Here is a 20,421-nt window from a genome sequence, read left to right as displayed (position 1 = left end):
GTTGTCATTTTCTGTGACAACATTAGCAGTATACAGTTGGCCAGGAACCTAGTTTTTCATGCTCGCACGAAGCATATAGAGGTCCACTACCATTTTGTCAGAGAGAAGATTTTGTCAGGAGAAGTTAACCTTGTTTATGTCAGCACACAGGATCAGGTCGCTTACATCTTCACCAAAGCATTGGGTACAGAGAAGCTCCGCAGATGCAGGGCTTCGCTTGGTATACATGAGATGGAGTTGAGCTCGAGGGGGAGTGTTGAGGTATCGAGCTCATCTAGTGATGCGGTGGACACCACTGACCCGCCTGGGGGATAGGCCCCACAGTTACACCACTGGCATGGTTGGTGAGATCATGGGTGATATGCGGCCAGTGGGATGACAGGCTGTGTGACAGCCATTCTAGAGACTGGCATAGTTATAGCGCCAACTCATTTAGTTAGGTTCATACTATAGAGAACCCTAGTATGTATTTGGTTGAGTACCTTTTCATATGTGTGTACTCTTATCTTTGTATATGGTGTGTTGAGTGTTGTGTGAAGAAAAAGAAGATTTTCAGCCTCTCACCATGTGTGCTCTCTTTTAGGATTTTGTGAGTGTGTGTGTGCTTGCAAGAGCTCAAGCTCTCTTCTCCCCTGCATCTTTTCAAAAATTAATGTGATTAGGTGTTTTGATGCATCTAGATACTCTCAAAACACTCAAAAACACCAATTTTAACTACTCATATGATCCATTTAGACCCCAATTAACACATTTTCTAATTTTTTTGGCCTCTTGAAGAACAAGATTAATCACCCCTTAATGACAAAAACCAATCTATTAAGAGAAATTAGTCAAATTAAAGGGTTTTTTGATGGTTTTTTTGAAAGATTGAGCTAGTCCTAATGCTTGCTAACACTCTATTCCAAACAATTTCAACAACAAATACACAATTAAACTAAAATTAATAATCTTAGTTCTATGTTTAACACTAAAGAGAGCTAACATTCACTAAAAATTGCATTCTCTTACATTGTTTGATGCAATGGATGCAAACTAAGCCTATTACAAACTATGTGCAAGCCCTAAGAATATGAAAAACCACAATAACAATAAATGAATCTAAAAAATAAGTAAAAAGCATTCTTTTCAAAAACAAAAAAGAGGGCTATTCTACACAAATCTCACACAAATCACCATCAACAAATCCACATCTTTTTCAGGGTGGGAAACTATTAATCAAGATAATGGGCAATGGGTTATGGGTAGATTAGAGGCAAAACGATGGAAAAAGCCAAGGGATGGCTCCCCGGGCAACGGCACCAAAAATGTTATGGCTCACCCTAACCTTCCTTGAAACACATCCAAAAAGAGATTACTTGGTGAACCGCAATTGTCGTGAGGATCTTTCCAATGGCTAAGCTCGTAACCCTTGAGGTCTCCAAGCTCTACAACTCCTTGAGAATTAATTCCACTGCGTCTCTCACCGCAAGCGTTGTCACACCGTTGCGTTGCACTACGGATCCTCGTCCCTCCTCTCACCTCACTTCACTCACACACACTCACTAGCATGGATTAGGGAGATAGATTAGTTAGCAAGAGCAAGACTCAATTGCACAATGGGAGAGTATGTTGTATTATGAGAGAAATTCACTTATATACATGGCCATAAGTGTTCACACTCACTTAAACTGTGGCCGACCAGGCACTTTAGGCTCATAAGAGGCCTAATGCTATTACAATGACTACTCTCATAATATATCCATGAAGTACATGACTTAGAACTTCATCCTAACTTACTACCACACGCTCTTGAAGCGGGAATCGCTATAAATACTCCATCACAACATTACGAGCGCCCGTCCAAGTTGTAGCTTTAGAAACTATTGCTTCTATGCATTTTGGCAGGTTTTTCGCGGAGTTGCTATCAATTTTCTGCCAAATTTTTGCTGAAATGCAGTATGGGGCATCTAATTGATGAATTGAGTTCTCTCCCTCGTACGTGGGATTCTTTTCTTCTCTCAAAATTTCTTCTTTTTCTCTCTCTCGTGTGTGTGAACGCCTCTTAGAAGGCACAATTTAATTAAACTTTAATCATAATATTAAAATATAATTATGATTAATTAAGAAAGATTTAATTAAGATTTTAATCAACCTCCTCTTAGTTAACAGAGAAGGAGGGGGTGGAGAGAGAAGGAAAGATAAAACGGAGAAGAAGGGGAGGAGAGAGGAGAGAGAAGCTCTCCTCCTCTCTCATGAATCGCAACACGGGGGGAGGGGGGATGCACTGCAGGTCACCGAGCAAAAAAGAAGCCCCCCATAAATTTATTTTTTTTATAGCTTAAAAAGCTTTAATATATTTAAAAATGAGTTTTTTTTAATTTAAAGCTTTTCAAGGCTTTTCAAAAAAGTTTGGAAAAAAGAAAAGAAAATAAGAGATTTGGGAAAAAAAAGCTTCTCTAAAATTTTCTGAATTTTTTTTCTCTTGGAGCCATTTGGCTTTCCGTTTTCTCGAGAAACCTATTGACCTTTCGAATTTCGGGGATCTTTTGACCTTTCGGATTTTGGAAACTTTTGACCTTTCTCATTCCGATTCTTTTTGTCTTTTCATTTTCCCGAAACTATTGGCTTTCTGTATTCTGGGAAGACTATTGGGATTCTAAAATTTTTGGACCATTCGTATTCTAATGTGTTCGAGGTAAATTAAAAAATTTTAAAAATTCTTAGAAATTAGTGGAAAATTAGACAAAGGTTATTTTAATTTTTTGGAAAATTTAGGATTGGTGATTGGCATGTGGTGTGTCCATTTGGGCACCCGTGACCATTTAAATTCCTTTAAAAAATCTATTTTTTGCCCAAAAATTTAGAAAATCCATTAAAATTTTAAATTTCTATTGGATTTGATAATTGTCGAGCGGAATTGAAAATTTTGTGAATGATGAGATTCTTAGGAGCATTTAGGAATATTCTAGAAATTATTTTTAGAAATCCTAAAAAGTGGTATTTTTAAAATATCAATAGTATTTTGGCAAATCTAATTGCTAAAAATTTTCAAGAAACATATAGGTTTGGAATGCCATAAGATAGGTTTGATGAAATTCAAAATTAATGTATTTTGAGGCCCTAGAAAATTAGGGAAAGTGTATCTCGCCTTTGACACTTTTCCATGATAGTTTATTCTTCACTTGTTTAAGTGTGGTCTATGCCTAATTTTCTAAGCCTAAGATAAATTCTATCATGGATTAGTTGATCTAGTTGTTTGGGTAGATTTTATTGGATGTTTCCAAGTTTTATATGGACTCATCAGCTTCTACGTAGATCACTTGCGTCTAGGGGTTTTTCGTGAGTGCTACACGTATGTGTTTCACTTGCTTACTATGGAGTTTTGATTGAATAATACCGCGTTTATATACTCCAGATTGATGAGTTGGCCACCAATTTTAATGCTTCTTTTGGCATGATTTTTTTGACCATTAGATGGAATGCATTGATTTTTATGATCAACTATGGTTTTCATGGATTTGAGGTGCTTCGATGCTTCCCATGTTTTTATGAAGATCTTTTGATCTTTTGAATAATATCATATGCTTTGAAGGTAGGGTTTGCCTTCGTTTTTGCACATAATTTTGGACTATGTTCCTTGTACTCTTGTACATATTCCAACTTAGATACCTAGTTGCTTATGTATCTAGGTGAATTGTTATTTTTTTACCCCAACTTTATTGTGTTTATTGGGTAGTTATCATTAGAAAGGTGCCAATAATTCAAATTATTTTCTAATGATATACTCGGAAAGAGTTATTCCTTGATGAGGTCTCAGGTATATAGAGACATGTTTTAGTATGTGAAAGTCTAGGATAAGGCCATCTCATTCCTTTTATGCAGGATTTTATTCACATTTCCTAGACGGCATACTAGGGAGTTCCAAATTGGTAAGGAATGTATGGGTGGTATCATGGTGGTATGGGACGCTAGCAATTCCTCGCATATATTATTTTATCAGATAATTTGAGCTCAAGATTGTTGCCTTGTTAAAATTACTTGGCATGTTGACCTCAACATTCAAAGACAATCTCATTTTTTTGACTTCACTTGAAGTTGTAGTATAGGCATTCTCTAGATAAACTTCTTTTATCTATAGCCTACATTTTTTGATGAGTGTAATCTCGTCGACATTTTCACTTGTTGAAATCTCTTTCTTTAGAGTTCAACGAGTTTATCTTGTTGTGTTCGGATTAAGGAATTTTGGATTCTTCCTTTGTTGGCATTTCTTTCTCTAGTTCCGTCCTTTAGGTGATTTATACAGTCCACCTAATGGTTTACGGATGTACATATGTGACTCATCGAGACGTTATTGACTCCCTATGTTGATATGGGTAACTCAGGATGCTGATAATTCCCTATGTAGATGTGGGTACGTCGGGCCGTTATAATGCCAAGTTCTCCTACTTTATTCTAAATGGTTTACAACGAGGAAACTACTTTGAGTACGAGTTTCTCTAGTCATTCGCAATCTAATGGGTAAACAGAGCGTGTGAATTAGATTGTAGAGGATATGCTTCGCACATATGTCTCTGAAAAACCATCAAATTAGGAAAAATATCTTCCAACAATGATGGAATTTGCCTATAACATACGCCTACTGGTTTTAGTCTATTCATGCTTATGTATGGGTATCAACCCAGGGCACCTATTGATGTTGGTCTTCTCGACATTGAGCTTGATGCATCAAGGGATTTCTTGCATGATATGCAGGAAATGCTAACCCAAGCTCAAGATTCTATCAAGAGTGCTCAGGATGGAGCACGGATTTATGCTGATAGGGTATGCTCACCTTAGTCTTTTGAGCCAGGAGCATTGGTTTATTTGAAAGTTCCTAAAGATTCTCAGACTTTGTCAACATGAAAGTGCTCGAAATTATCTCCTATATATTTTGGTCCATTCCAAGTTATACGTCGGATCGGCACGATTGCGTATGAGCTTTTGGTCCATTCCAAGTTATACGTCGGATCGGCACGATTGCGTATGAGCTAAAACTACCCCCACATGTCAGAGTTCATCCAGTCTTTCATTGTCAGGAGACTGAAAGAGAAGCTAGGAGGTGAGGATAACACAATTACTCCTTAAGAACTCATTGAAGTTGAGGATTTATCCTATGTTCCACATGAACCTGAAAAGGTACTTGAATTTAGGGAAAGGAAACTTTGTAATCACTTAATCCCTAAGGTTAAAATTAAGTGAAAAGACAAGGAAATTGAGGATTCGACTTAGGAGTCAGTTGAGAACGTTCAACATAGGTTTCCTTCTTTTCATTGTTGCAAGAGTGCAATGTTTTGAGAGAGGGGAAGTATGTTATGTGCACATTATATGTGAATATACTAAGAGGCTAACCCACATTAGGCATGGGAGCATGGGAGCATGGGAACAAGCTCTAGTGGAGCATGGGTTAGGGCTAACCTTAAGGGTTGAGGTTAGGGTCAGGCATCCAAGGGTCACACATGGGAAATGGAGAGTCAAGAGTCACTTGAGGGCTCTCCTATATAATTGGGGCATGGGGCACACTTGAGGGCCCTCCTATATAATTGGGGCATGGGGCACACTCAAGGGATGTTCCCTTGTGTAGAGGATTATATCTACTCACCTACCATTTCACACTACGGCTAGATGCTTCTGGAATGAAGTCATATCTCTTGATGGTATGGGACATCAAGGTTAAGGTATGAGGTACTTCATTGTAATTCATATGTGCATTCCTTGGGCTCGAGGGTGGTTGGGAATATCAGTTTATTCATGGTTTATACGTGTTTATGCATGACAATTATCTAGAGAGATCTTAGGTTTTAACAACCTTCAAGAAGATCTGAAAGATATCCAACTGGATGTCTATGACCAATGGGTGACTTTTGAAATGACCACATACTCCTTTATAGGTCTTTATGCTACAGATCCACAGGAAAATAGATCAAGAACTAGGAGGTCCCTCAGACAAGTCGCTGGTCCCACCATATTAATGAGGGATTTCAATCTGGTGGAGTCAAGAGGTGACAGATATAGAGGCTTGGGGCAGGTATTAAAAGGCTCAGAGTTACAGTCTTGGCATGCCACTATTCAACACTTTGAGCTCTGTGATCTAGGAAACATAGGAGACTTCACCTTGCAGAACTATCCCTTGGGGGAGCTTGCTCAAGGAAGGCCAGATTGGATAGAGGATATGCTCGCAGAAGCATGTGCAACACCTTTGTGAGATGTGAATGTATATCAGACCTCTCAACCTGCCTTTCAGACCATTACCTTGTGGCTGGACAACAAAGACAAAAAGGTGTGTAACCAATGGTTCCACACAGATCCTAGCCTTTTTAGGCTTCCAATAGTGCAGGAGGAAATTTAAAAAATATGGGAAGACTTCTTTGGCAGAGATCTAACTCCAACTAGAGCTTGGAGCGTGGCCATCAAATTCTCCCAATCCTTACTAATATGCATCAGGAAGGAAGTAACCAACATCAGGAAACAAAGAAAAGATATACTGTACATGAGATTGAAGGAGTTCGAATCCCAGTGCAACCAAGAGAATCTGGCTATACAAGATGAAATCTATAGAACTAGAATTGAAATAAGAAGGGAGGAAGGGATTGCCATTCAGCAAGCCAATCTGTTTTTCAGAGATTCGTGGGCATGAAAAAGTGACCTGCCCACCCCTGAAATGTTTAGAATGCTAAAGATTAAACATTGCAACGACAAGATTCCATTTCTTAAGGACTCCAATGGCCTTATCTGTAGCTCAGAAGAAGGGAATAGAAGGCTAATCTTCCAACACTTCAGTAATGTTTTCAGTAAAGGTGGAGAGATGACCAAGGATCAAGCTAGATGTATAGCACTCATAAGAGAGGCCAGGAAGCCCTCCATCCCTGCTAACACCTCCAAAACTTTGGATGCTAACCTGCCAAAAGAAGAAATAGGTAGGGCAATTGTTATATGCACATTATGTGTGCATATACTAGGAGGCTAACCCACATTAGGCTTGTGAGCATGGGAGCATGGGAGCATGGGAACAAGCTCTAGTAGAGCATGGGTTAGGACTAACCTTAAGGATTAAGGTTAGGGTCAAGCATCCAAAGGTCACACATGGGAAATGGAGAGTCAAGAGTCACTTGAGGGCCCTCCTATATAATAGAGGCATGGGGCACACTCAAGGGAGGCTAAGGCTATGTTATCTTGAGGCTAGGTTATGATATGATATTCTCTTGTAAAGAGGATTATATCTACTCACCTACCATTTCACACTATAGCTACATGCTACTGGATTGGAGTTATACCTCTCTTGATGGTATGGGACATCAAGGTAAAGGTATGATGTACTTCATTATAATTCATGTGTGCATTCCTTGGGCTCGGGGGTGGTCGGGTGAATGAGTTTATGCCTGATTTATGCATGTTTATGCATAACAATTATCTAGAGAGATCTTAGGGTTTTAACAGTGGTATCAGAGCAATCTCTAGTTAATTAAAGCTATTTTTTCTTTCTTATTGCAATTTTTAACATTTTAAAAGTAAATTTTAATATTTACTAAATAAAAATATGATTTTGTTGATTTGTTTTGATGATTTTGCATGTGGATCGTTGATGGCGGTTGGAATGTGTGTTTCTTCTATTCAATGGACGAATCGACGTTGCGGGGGAATTCCGTGAGTTTAATGTTATTTTTTCTTTTATAATTGATTAACTTTTAATCATTGTTATCTTTTAATTATGATTAATCAAATGTTAACCTCTCTGTTTTAACAGAGAAAGAGTGAGTGGAGAAGATTGGAGAAGGTGATGAGTGAAAGAGAGGACAGAGGAGAGAGGAGAGGGCTCCTCCCTCTCCATCTCTCTCACATCGTAGCACCAGGGAGGGGGGCGCTGCTGTGCGCTGGGCGAAAATCGCCACCCCCCCAAAAAATTCGTTTTTTTATAAGCTTAAAGCTTAAGCTGAAAAAGGCTTTATTAAAGCTTTTTAATATTTTTAAAAAATGAGTTTTTTTAATTAAAAAAAGCTTTTGAAAACTTTTCAAAAAGCTTGGAAAAAAGGCAGGAAAAAAAATAGAAAATATGAATTTTGAGAAAAAAAATATCTCTAAAAATTTCTGAAATTATTTTCTTGAAACCCTTTGGCTTTTCACATTCCCATGAAACCTTTTGGCTTTTCGAATTCTGGAAAATCTTTTGACCTTTCGGATTCCAAAAACTTTTGATCTTTCACATTCCGATTTTTTTTTTGTCTTTTCATTTTCTCGAAATTGTTGGCTTTCCGTATCCCGGGAAAACCATTAGAATTCTGAAATTTTTTGACCGTTCATATTCTAATGCATTCGGGGTTAATTAAAATTTTTTAAAAAATCCTAAAAATTAGTAAAAAATTAGACAAAGGTTATTTTAAATTTTTGAAAAATGTGGGGTTGGTGTTTGGCATGTGGTGTGTCCCATCGGGAGTCCATGACCATTCAAATTCCTTTAAAAATATATTTTTTGACCCAAAAATTTATAAAATCCATAAAAATTATAAATTTTTATTGGATTTGAGAATTGTCGCGTGGAATTAAAAATTTCGTGGTGAATGATGGGATTCTCAGGAGAAATTAGGAATTTTCTAGAAATTATTTTTAGAAATCTTAAAAACTGATACTTTTTAAAATATCAATGGTATTTTGGTAAAATTATTTGCTGAAATTTTTTTGGAAAAATATAGGTTTGGAATGCCATAAGATAGGTTTGGTGGAATTCAAAATTATTGTATTTTGAGGCTCTATAAAATTAGAAAAAATTTAGAAAAAATCATGATAATTTTTTTTCTCGAGAATTTAATATTTTCGAGGGTTATTTAATGTTGAAGTACGTTTTCACGTGCTAACATTAGATAGATGCGAGTTATTCGCATATTATTAATACGATTATACCTTGTATTAGTAGATATTTCTGTTTGGATTTTTTACCATTCTTTAGCCATTCTTTTTGGACATGTTCCATACTTTTGATGTCTAGAATCTGCGTTCAAGGTGTGTCTCACCTTTGACACTTTTTCATGATAATTTATTTTACACTTGTTTAAGTATGGTCTATGCTTAATTTTCTAAGCCTAAGACAAATTCTATCATGGGTCGGTTGATCGGTTTATTTTGGTGGATTTTACTAGATGTTTTCCAAGTTTTATTTGGACTCATCAGGTTCTACCTAGATCACTTGTGTCTAGGGGTTTTTTAATGAGTGCTATACACATGTGTTTCACTTGCTTACTTTGGAGTTTTGCTTGAATAACACCACGTTCATATACTCCGGATTGATGAGTTGGCCACCAATTTTAATACTTCTTTTAGCGTGATTAATGATGACTATTAGATGGTATGCATTTATTTTTATGATCAACTATGGTTTTCATGGATTTGAGGAGCTTCTATGCTTTTATCCATGGTTTTATAAGGATCTTTTGATCTTTTGGATAATATCATGTACTTGAAGGTAGCATTTGCCTTCGTTTTTTGCACTTAATTTTAGAGTATATTGCTTGTACTTTTGTACATATTCCAACTTGGATACCTAGTTGCTTATGTATCTAGGTGAGTTATTTTTCTACTCTAGCTTTAGTGTGTTTATTGGGTAGTTATCATTAGAAAGGCGTCAATAATTCAAAATTCCTTTCTAATGATGTACTCGGAAAGAGTTATTCCTTGATGTAGTCTCAGGTATATAGAGACAGATTTTAATATGTGAAAGTCTGGGATAAGGCCATCTTATTCCTTTTATATAGGATTTTATTCATATTTCCTAGACGGCATACTAGGGAGTTTCAAATTGGTAAGGTATGTACGGGTGGTATCATGGTGGTATGGGATGCTAGCGATATATTATCTTATGGGATAATTTGGGCTCAAGATTGTTGCTTTGCTAACATCACTTAGCATGTTGACCTTAACATTCAAAGACAATCTCATTTTAAGAATCCATTTAAAGTTGTTGTGTGGGCATTCTCTAGATAAACTTCTTTTATCTATAGCCTGCATGTATTGATGAGTGTAATCTTGTCGGCGTTTTCACTTGTTGAAATCTCTTTCTTTAAAGTTCAACGAGTTTATCTTATTATGTTCGGATTAAGGAAATTTAGATTTTTCCTTTGTTGGCATTTCTTTCTCTAGTTCCGTACTTTAGGTGATTTATATAGTCAACCTGATGGTTCATATGTGACTCATCGAGACGTTGATGACTCTCTATGTTAATATGGGTAACTCAAGACGCCGATAGTTCCATGAGCAGATGTGGGTACATCAGGCCGCCGATGGATACCTGGTTCTTGCTGTTATAATGCCATGTTTTCCTACTTTATTTCGAATGGTTTACATACTTTGAGTATGAATTCCTATGATCATCAGAGCGTATAAATCAGATTGTAGAGGATATGCTTCGTGCATATGTCTCTAGAAAAGCATCAAATTGGGAAAAGTATCTTCGAATGATAGAATTTGCCTATAACAGTTCTAAATATACGGCTATTGGTTTTAGTTCGTTCATGCTTATGTATGGGTATCAACCTAGGGCACCTATTGATGTCGGTCTTAAGGACATTGAGCTTGATGTATCGCGGTATTTCTTGTGGGCGTTGGCTCATCGCATTGGGCACAATAGAGATAGTCGTTGTTCTTTAGGAGCCGACTAGGTGGTCCGGAACCATTAAAGTGTCAAGTCTTGACCAGACAACAACATTTTTGGCGATCCTGCTGAGGAACTGGCATGCTAGGAAGGGGAGTAGGTAAGGGATTAGTTCTACATAGGAAGCTTGAATTGTGTTGTACATGACATGTATGTTCTCTTGTAACACTTTTGACATAGAGGAGCTAGTTGGGGTAGATCACGAGAGGAAGTGTGCATGTCATGGTGTCAACTTTGTTCATGAGTGAGTCATAGTAGTGCAATGGATGGTGCATGGAGAATGAAGGAAGTTTAAGTAGAGCAATGCGGTACTGTCATCGTAGGAGGCTTCAAGAAATGAAGGCAATCTTGCTGACAGACATGCTACCAATTGGATTTTGAGAAGCTTCCTCCATCCTACAAAAATGTGGGCCTATCTAATCAATAGAAACACTAACCAATTCACCCTCAAAGACCACCTTAAATGGAAACACCTCTTGCCCCTCACTATTATGGTGAGCAAGTATCAAATTAAACTTGTTGGCAGCCCACTAGTTAAATCTCTACGGTTAGCCTGGAATGCCCTGAAGGGTGACCTAACCCTTTCAGTCAAACCCAATCACACGTGGGGCCTTCATGGTAGGGATTCTATTTGGTGGCCCATGCTCCCTTTTCCTCCAATGGCTTCCTCCAAGGCTGAAATGGCACTGAGGATGCATAAGAGAGGAATCTGCAATTGGTGGGACCTATGGGATGCTATAGGCAACTCATGGATGTCTAGGTTTGAATTAATAAGGGTTTTCAATGCCTCAAATGCATAGCTTGAACTAATAGGAGAGAGGATTAGCCTTTGGTGCCCCAATGATCATTGGCTTCTATCATAATCAGAGATATGCCTCACCCAAAAGCCCTTCAATGGCCCTCACAGCCTCTGCTTTTACCCATTCCTATCAAGAACACAGTCCCCCTATACACTGTAAACTCAATGAGATATGGGGGGTGCTATGGGATAGAGCGTATTGGCACACACTCTTTGAAAAGCTTTGGTCCAAATCCATAGAACCCAAGAAGGCTTACCTTGCTTGGCTCCTAATGCACAGGGCCATCTGGACACAGTAGAAGGCAGCTAGGCTGAACATTGGAGATGGGAAATGTCACAGATGCCAGGAATTTGAGGATGACTTGCATATCTTCCTCTACCCTCAAGCTAAAAAATGCTTTGATTCTGTGGTGGCTGCTTGCATTTATGCTTGGAATGGACAGTCACTTAGGTGGAAAAAACATGATGCTGGGTGAAAACATTGGTTGTTCTATGGATATGTGGTGGCTGCTTGCATTTATGCTTGGAATGGATAGTCACTTAGGTGGAAAAACATGATGCTGGGTGAAAACATTGGTTGTTCTATGGATATGTGGATGGTGTTGAGGACTGAAATGCTTTGGTTATTATGGTTACACAGATTAGATTTCATCTTCAACAGCAATCCTACTTAGCATTTATGGTTGAAAGTGCATCTTATTCATGCTGGTAAAAGGTACATACAAGGGAGGATGAAGGACCTAGCATTTATGGTTGAAAGTGCATCTTATTCATGCTGGTAAAAGGTACATACAAAGGAGGATGAAGGACCTAGAAGCCAAAATTGTCAAGAAGCTCAAGAAAGTCGAGCACGGGCAAGATGACAGAATAGACTCGGAGATTCACGAACTTATGAGGATAAGAGAGATCACTCTCTCTAAGGACACGTGGCTAGTGGATGCTCTCTATTTAATGTAACTTCTCCTAATTTCCTAATATAATCAGCTTTTTTCTTAAAAAAAATAAAAGGAACTAAACAAATTCGTCCTACCCCCTGCTAATAAAGAACCGCTATGAAAAGCCCCCTAAAAACTGCTTAATCGTGTGGAGACCTTGCTTCTCAGAAGCAATGAGCGAGCGAAAGAAGCAGTCCAAGGTCCTCCTGCACAAGCCCAAGAAGAGCCAGCGATCTCCTACTGGTAAGAGAAACTCTGTGTGTGTGTGTGTGTGAGAGAGAGAGAGAGAGAGAGAGAGAGAGAGATGCCTAGATTGTCAGAAAGGAGCTCCTGGTAAGAGAAACTGTGTGTGTGTGTGAGAGAGAGAGAGAGAGAGAGAGAGATGCATAGATCGTCAGAAAGAAGCTCTCAAATATCGCAGGAAAGCAACCATGTCAAGTGCTTGCCAAATCAGCTTGTCAGGATGAGAGCAGTGTTTATTTGTAATTTTGATGAACAGATGTTACTCTTTGTTTATATGGGATTTGATATATCTGTAGGATTTGACGTGTTGATATAAGTTCATCAGTCTAGGTCAAGATGACCACAATGCACCACCGTAGCATGCTCTGCTGTCTGAAGGATATCTTTGCTCTGTGGTTTTATGGGAGTTTTCATGTCTGTAGGCTTTAATTCAGTTCATCAAGCTATGTCAAGATGACCACAGTTTACTATGCTTATAATGGAAATGTGTGCACAGAAGTGTTCATGTCTGTAGGCTTTGGCATGCTAAACTAGTACATCAGACTAGGTCAAAATGACCATGGTGCACTCTATGTTTTGATGGATTGTTTTACATTGTTTTTGCATGTTATTTTTCTGTCTGTAGGCTTTGACATGCCAGTTTGGTAATTTATTTTTGATGGGCATCTTTGATGTGTATTTCAAGGGATTTTCATGTCTGCAGTCCTTGGCATGTTAATTACGTTCATAAGGCAAGGTCAAGATGTCCGAAATGTGTGCTTGTGCTGCTGTTTGATGAACATCTTTGCTCTGTGTTTTAATGAGATTTTTCATGTCTGTAGGTGTATCGCAATCCACCGATCCTGCCGCTTCTTCTTTCTCAAAACCTGCGGGAGACAGTGCAGGAGGTGCTAGGAGTGTCTCTACGGCTCCAGGCACCCCACCTCCCACAGGAGTGAAGCAGCCTCTTTGGTATCGCTTTCGCACGGTCCTCACTACCCTTCTTGTCTTGAATGCGGTAGTTGTTGGTAAGGACTGCAGCTTCACCTTATGTGTTCACCATGAGATTGCAACTAGATTTTGTGTGTGTGTGTGTGAGAGAGAGAGAGAGAGAGAGAGAGAGAAGAGAGAGAAGAGAAGGAAAGAAAGATATTAACATTACTAAAGACCCAATGGGTCTACATATGTTCCATGTGTAAGATAATAAACTTAAACCTGGCAACATAGAAAATGCCAAAGGAAATAGGCGTGTGTGTGTGTGTGTGTGTGAGAGAGAGAGAGAGAGAGAGAGAGAGAGAGAGAGAGAGAGAAAAGTCTTTGCAGAACCACCATTGCCGCCGCCGCGCTGCTCAGCCATCTCCGCTCGACTGTCTAGGCGGCACCACTACAGAGGCCTACCGCCTGCCGAGGCGCCCAGTTCTGCCATTGCCCCACCGCCTCCGCCCTCCTGGTTGGTGCTCTACTGCTTCTTCCTTGCACATAGCCTCCAGGCGGCTCGTCTTTTGCCTCAGCCACGGTGCTCCACGCCGGATCTCGAGCTCTTTCGTGGTACCCTTCAGCAACGCGTGGTGACAACCAGGGACTCTTCTAAGCTTTCTGTACAGCGATTCCGAACTCAGCAAGGGTTTCCGGCTCTAGGGTTTCAGGCAGTAGTGGAAGAAGATAAAAAAAATAAAAATAAAAAAATTCAGGTTTGCAGGTTTTCTCAAGGGTGCAACAAGGGTTCAAGCAACTATTCAAGGTGCTGAATTAGGGTTTTCAGGTGCTGAATTAGGGTTTGAGAGAACGGGTTTTCTTTGCTTTTGTACATGGATTTGGATGACCCGGCTGCTGCTGCTATTGGTGGCATGGCTGCCAATAGCCTTAACATACAGCCGAGGCCGATAGCAGTCTCGAGGCCCGCGAGGGCAGCTTCGTGGCGGTATGGGACGTCGCGAGGAGGAGATTGGTCGGTACGTCATCCTAGTTAGCTCAGCTCGTGGCTCGGTGTCACGTGCATCCCGCACTTGGATGCCACGTAGACATTCTGTACAGAAGGTGCAGGACCTGGGATGGTGAACTGGTCCCATGTGAGCCCAGTCCGGGACGAGTCAGCCAGGGATCCATCTCAGTCGTCCGAGGTCAGGTGTGCATTGTCCTGCACATGAGTCCAAGGTCAGGTGTGCATTGTCCTGCACATGAAGCAGTGCCAGTCCGCGCTGTGAGTCTCCCTCTGGAATGATGTCAGATGTGCTGAGTATCTGGTTTGCAACTGGATGCCAAGCCTCTGTAGGCATGTAGTTTGCATGTAGAGATGGGGCCAGCCCATAGGGCTACCCCAGGGCAAGGTTTTGCATTGGCATACTTAGCATGGGCATGGGGGAGGTATAGAACCACCCCCAAGGGGCCAGGAGGGCCCAAGATATTGCCCACCAGCCAAGGCAAGGGCTGGAGGGGCAGTCGGCCAGCTCCAGAGCCTCTGGACAGGCACCCGACAGAGTGTAGAACCCTAGAACAGCAGGCGGCCAGGTGTGGGGGGCAGTCCCACACCTCTGCGCAGCATGTCCAGCAGCCAGGGTGCTGCCCAGAGTCATGCGCAGGCTGGACAGGGGCTAAACAAGTGTGAAAACACTTTATTAAAGTGTGAACACAATTTAATGATGAAACTCAGTCGTGGGTGCTTCCTGAAACCAGCCGACTGCATGAAGGGAGGGGTATAAATACCCCAGCCCATAATCCCATCATTTATCTCATAATTCACCAAGAGCCTCAAGCATTCAAGGGCCATGACAGCCAAGGGTTTGCTAAAGCTAAGGGGTGAAGGACTGAAGGTCAAGGGCAGGTTTTCCAGCCAAGAAAAGGTCAAGTACTTTGTATTTGTTTCAGATTTACATCATTCTAATAAAGCAAATACACCATCCGTGGTGGGGGCCCTACAGAGGGTAATTGGGACCCAATACTGTGTCCTTCTCCATCTCCCCCTTCTCTCTCTATTTTCTGCACATCGTCTTTCAGTTTTGTGCGTTAATTCCGTCGCGAAAGGAGTGCTGTTTTCTGAGTTTTGAAGTACCGATCCTTCTCCGAAGCTTCCGCATATTACAGTGGTATCAGAGCCTACTTCAAGGACGAAGATTCAGCAAAGAAAACCAGAAATTTTTTTCGCTCGTGTGGTTGGTTTTTAGACGCCGGTGGACTACCCCTTTCGGAGTGACTCCCGTCCCTCGAAGGACGGTTGGTTTTTAGCCTCCGGAAGCCTTCTTCGGAAGTCTCCCACACAGATAGTGGATGGTCAGATTGCGTTCCGGAAAGGAACTGCATATTCCCGCTATGGCGAGCTTTGGCGACGAGAGAGAACCAGAACCATGGGACCAGAGTGCACCAGGCAGCCCAGCTAGGGCACCCGGCTTGAGTGTACAAGACATGTTCCAGCAGATGATGCGAGCAATCGCAGACCAGACAACCAAGTTGGACGAGCAGAAGGCGCGGATTTTGGCTCTGGAGGAGCGTTCTCGCTCTCCAGCGTCGCGTTTTCCATCTCCTCCTCCCTCTCCTTCCGTACCCCAGATACCAGATCCTCGTCACAGGGACCCTCTCGAGGGGTCACAGCCGCAGTCAAGCTCCTTGCTTGAGATGCAGATACGGGCATTGGAGATTCGACAACGAGAAGACGAAGCCATGCGACGAGTGGAACACGAGCGTTACCTCCGAGCTTTGGACGCCAGATTGACACCGGCGGCGCCCTCGAATCATTTTCCCGAGAAAATGAACTTCAGTAAGTATAATGGTAAACTCGATCCCACTACTCTGTATTCATGGTTACATCAATTTGAAGCTTACTTTGCCGCAGTTAGGAAATCAGATATTGACAAAGTGATCTTAGCCAGTTGGTATTTGGAAGGTGAGGCCATTCCTTGGTGGACTCAGTGGGCTCATGCCCACACCAGATCAGGTATGGCAGCTTATGGGTGGGACGAGTTCGTCCGTGACCTTAAGCAGCGGTTTTTACCGCCCCACTACCTTGAGCGACTCGAAGACGAGTTCAAGGGTGCGCGTCAGAATGCGCAACCAGTCCTTCAGTTTGCCAATAGAATTTCGACCTTGTGTCTACAATTAGGCTTATCTGATGCGGACAAGAAAGGGCAGTTTTTGTATGGCCTGGACACGCACATCCAATGGGAGGTGCGTATGTTTAGACCAGCCACCTTTGAGGACGCACTCTCGCTTGCGCAGAGTGCAGAAATGAAACACAATGGTGGCAAGCCCAAGACTTCCCAGCCGGCTTCTCCCAAGGCTAACACCTCGGGGGGCAAAAGCCAGAACCAGACGGGGTCTTCCCCAGGACAGAGCCCGGGAGCCTCTGGCTCCAAGAACTCGAACAATGCGTCTAAGCTTACTCCAGACCAGAAAGCGGAGGCAGGCAAGACAGGTGGCAAGTTGAGTGCGGAGGAGCTTGCTCAGTACAGGAAGGAGGGTGGATGTTACTTTTGTCACACAAAAGGACATACTTCTCGGGATTGTCCGAAGAAGCCTCCAAAGCCCGCCGCCGCCTCCACAGCTTCCGTGGTGAGCACAGCTCCCACACAGACCCCAGCGGCTACCCCTAGTTCTTCAACCCCCGGTGCTTCAGTTGGAGCAATTATTAGCCGGGAGCTCGAAGATAAGCAGAAGGGCGCCCATGACCAGGAGTATGAGCGCAACGAATTGCTCAAGTCCTTTGGCTACATAGGTGGCCAGAGAGTCGTTGTCTTGTTTGACAGCGGCAGTACGGAGGATGTGATCACGGAAGAGGCCGCTAGGCGTGCCCGTTTCAAGCTCACTCCGGTGGACAAACAAGTGGAGGGTTTTAGCACAGGTATGACAACGAGCGTCAAGTATGAAGCTCTAGGTGCTAAATTAGTGATTCAGGGCATAGAGTTTGTGCGTGACTTTATGGTGCCCCTCTTGTAGGAGCAGACATAATTTTGGGTATCCAGTGGTTTCACAAGTTTCTCCCAGATGTCAAGTGGGACAAGCACACGTTCCAGATCGATCGGAATGTGTCAAACACTCCTGTGACCATTAAGTGTGAGCCAGGTATTCCAAACTTTCCGCTCATAAGCCACTTGCAGGCTAAGCGAGCAGTCAGGAAAGGCGCACAGTGTGCGATGATTTACATCCAGACAGCCCAGACGGTGGCCAGTGCTTCCGAGAAGTACTCGGTTCTCCATGAAAAGTTCCAGAAGATTTTTCTTCGGGACAGTCTCCCTCCCCAGCTTCCCCCGTCCAGACCGGAGGATCACAAGATTGACCTCCTCCCAGGCTCGGAACCCCCGAGCAAGTTTCCGTATCGCCTTTCTAAGGCAATGGAATTGGAGTTGGACCGCCAACTCCAAGAATTGTTGCAAGCTGGCTTCATCCGCCCCAGCGTGTCGCCATTTGCAGCACCGATCTTATTTGTCAAGAAGAAAGATGGGTCTTCTCGGTTGTGTGTCGATTATCGTGCACTCAACAAGCTGACTATCAAGAGCAGATTCCCGATGCCTCGAATTGACTATATTCTCGAGAGGCTGAATGGAGCTAAGGTGTTCTCTAAATTGGATTTAAAGAGTGGGTACCACCAGGTTCGGATTGTTGAGGGGGACATCCCCAAGACAGCTTTCCGTACAGAACGGGCCCACTATGAATTTGTGGTCATGCCATTTGGTTTGACGAACGCCCCAGCTACATTTAACCGCATGATGATGCGTATTTTCCGGGAGTTGATTGGAGTGTGTGTGTTCATATTTCTGGACGACATACTCATATTTTCAGCTACAGTTGAGCAGCATGACATTGATGTGGAGAAAGTCCTTAAGTTGCTGGAAAGCAACGAGCTCTATATCAATGAAAAGAAGTCAGAATTTTATCTGTTCCAGGTACATTACTTGGGATATATAATCAGTGCCGAAGGCATTCGACTTGATCCGGCTAAAGTGGCCGAGATTGTTAACTGGGAAGTACCTCAGACTGCTTATGACATTAGATCATTTGTGGGTATATGCCAGGCATATTCCACCCACATTGACAAGTTTTCTGATCTCTCGGCAGACCTCACCGATCTGCTAAAGGGAGTGAAAACAAGGAGGCAAAAGATTCGAATGACTCCACGAGCGTTGGAGGCATTCCAGAACCTCAAGGTGGCTTTGTCAGAAGCGCCTTGTTTAGCCCTTGCCTCGTGGGACGAACCATTTCAGGTGATCACCGATGCGAGTAACATCGCAATTGGAGGTGTATTGCAACAGAATGGTCATCCAGTAGCTTACATGTCTCGTAAGTTACTACCCGCCGAAAAGAACTACTCAGTCTACGATCGTGAACTCCTAGCAGTTATACAGGCCTTGAAACATTGGAAACATTTCCTGTATGGCCGTGACTTCGAGGTTCGCACTGACCATCAGGCATTGCGCTGGATTCAGACGATGCCAAGTGCACAGTGGAGTGATCGCAGTTTGGTGGCATGATTGGGTACCTTCCAGGAAAGGCCAATCCAGTGGCCGATGCTTTGAGCAGGAAGGGACAAGTATCTGCAATTCAGACCACTAGACTGGACCTTGTTGGTACTGGACTAGAAGACATGAAGCACACGTACGCGGATTCCGAGGAATTCGGTACTCAGTGGGAACAGGCATTGGATGCCACAGGACCATGCCATTTTTTGATACGCGATGGTTGGCTTTACTACAAAGGCCGACTGTGTGTCATGAAATCATTCCGGGCAGCGCTTCTCCATGATGCCCATGACACCATTACAGGTGGTCATAGGGGGATGAATTCGACTCTGGAGAAATTAGAACGGCAATACTATTGGCCAAAGATGAGGCGTGATGTGTTTACCTATGTACAACGCTGTGACATTTGTCAAAAGGTGAAAGCTCCTCGTGGAAAGAAGATAGGGTTGTTACAGCCTTTGCCAATTCCTGAGGGTCCTTTCCAAGACATTTCGATGGACTTTGTCACAAATCTGCCTCCCAGTCCGAGTAAGCGTAATACACAGTGTTTGACTATTGTTGACAGGTTCAGCAAATTTGTTATGCTTATTCCTTGCAGGGCCAATGTGACCGCCGAGGATGTTGCCCAGCTGTTCATTCGGCATTGGTACCCGATTGGTGGAATTCCTAGGACCATAGTGTCAGACCGAGATGCCAAGTTTACCGGTCATTTTTGGAGGGCATTGTTTGATAATTTTGGTACTAAGTTGAATTTTTCCAGTGCATTCCACCCACAGACAGATGGCCAGACAGAGATATACAACCAGTTGGCCTTTGATGTGCTGAAGTGTTATGTCCACGATCAGCAAGGTAAGTGGGAATCGTTTTTGTCTTTAGTTCAAGTTGTTTTGAATGACTCTTTTTCTTCAGCTATTGGCAGGACTCCATATGAGGCAGCGTTTGGAAGGCCTTTCCAATCGTTGTTAACCAGGACGTCGTCTTCAGTACCGGAGGCGAACAGAGTGACGGAGTCTTACCAGGAGATCCTAGAGTCCGTTAAAGACAGATTGGCTAAAGCGCAAGAGGCCTACACTCGACAGGCCAATAAAGACCGAAGGGACATGAAGTTTTCGGAAGGAGATTGGGTATATCTTCGGATTATGAAGCAAAGATTGAAGCAGGTGGGCAAGCGATGCCCAAAGTTGTCTTTCAGGAGCTTCGGACCATTCCCCATCCGGAAAAAGATTAATGAGGTGTCTATGCAGTTACAGCTACCTCCGAGTTGGACTATGCACGATGTATTTCATGTCAGTTGGTTAAAGCCATATGCAGGTCCACCCCCTTCAGAGGTCAAAGACGAAGCGGAACCAGACATCATTGATGAAG

At 42.4% G+C, this 20,421-nt stretch overlaps 1 protein-coding gene across 1 annotated transcript in view; it reads left to right on the top strand.

Moving 5' to 3' along the window:
• Positions 1-12,460: 12,460 nt before the first annotated feature.
• Positions 12,461-20,421, top strand: part of LOC147610503 (uncharacterized) — a 34,695-nt gene continuing 26,734 nt past the window's right edge. Inside the window, exons 1-2 of the mRNA XM_086786380.1 lie at positions 12,461-12,631; positions 13,453-13,638. Coding sequence (XP_086642506.1) covers positions 12,562-12,631; positions 13,453-13,638 — 256 coding nt within the window. The 5' untranslated portion in view covers positions 12,461-12,561. The remainder of the gene's footprint in view (positions 12,632-13,452; positions 13,639-20,421) is intronic.

This window comes from Cibotium barometz, chromosome 49 (genome assembly GCF_041138505.1).
Source record: "Cibotium barometz isolate CiBa-2024 chromosome 49, ASM4113850v1, whole genome shotgun sequence".
Classification (NCBI taxonomy): Eukaryota; Viridiplantae; Streptophyta; class Polypodiopsida; order Cyatheales; family Cibotiaceae; genus Cibotium; species Cibotium barometz.
Note: the sequence above shows the minus strand (reverse complement) of the source record. Positions and strands in the feature narration are given on the sequence as shown.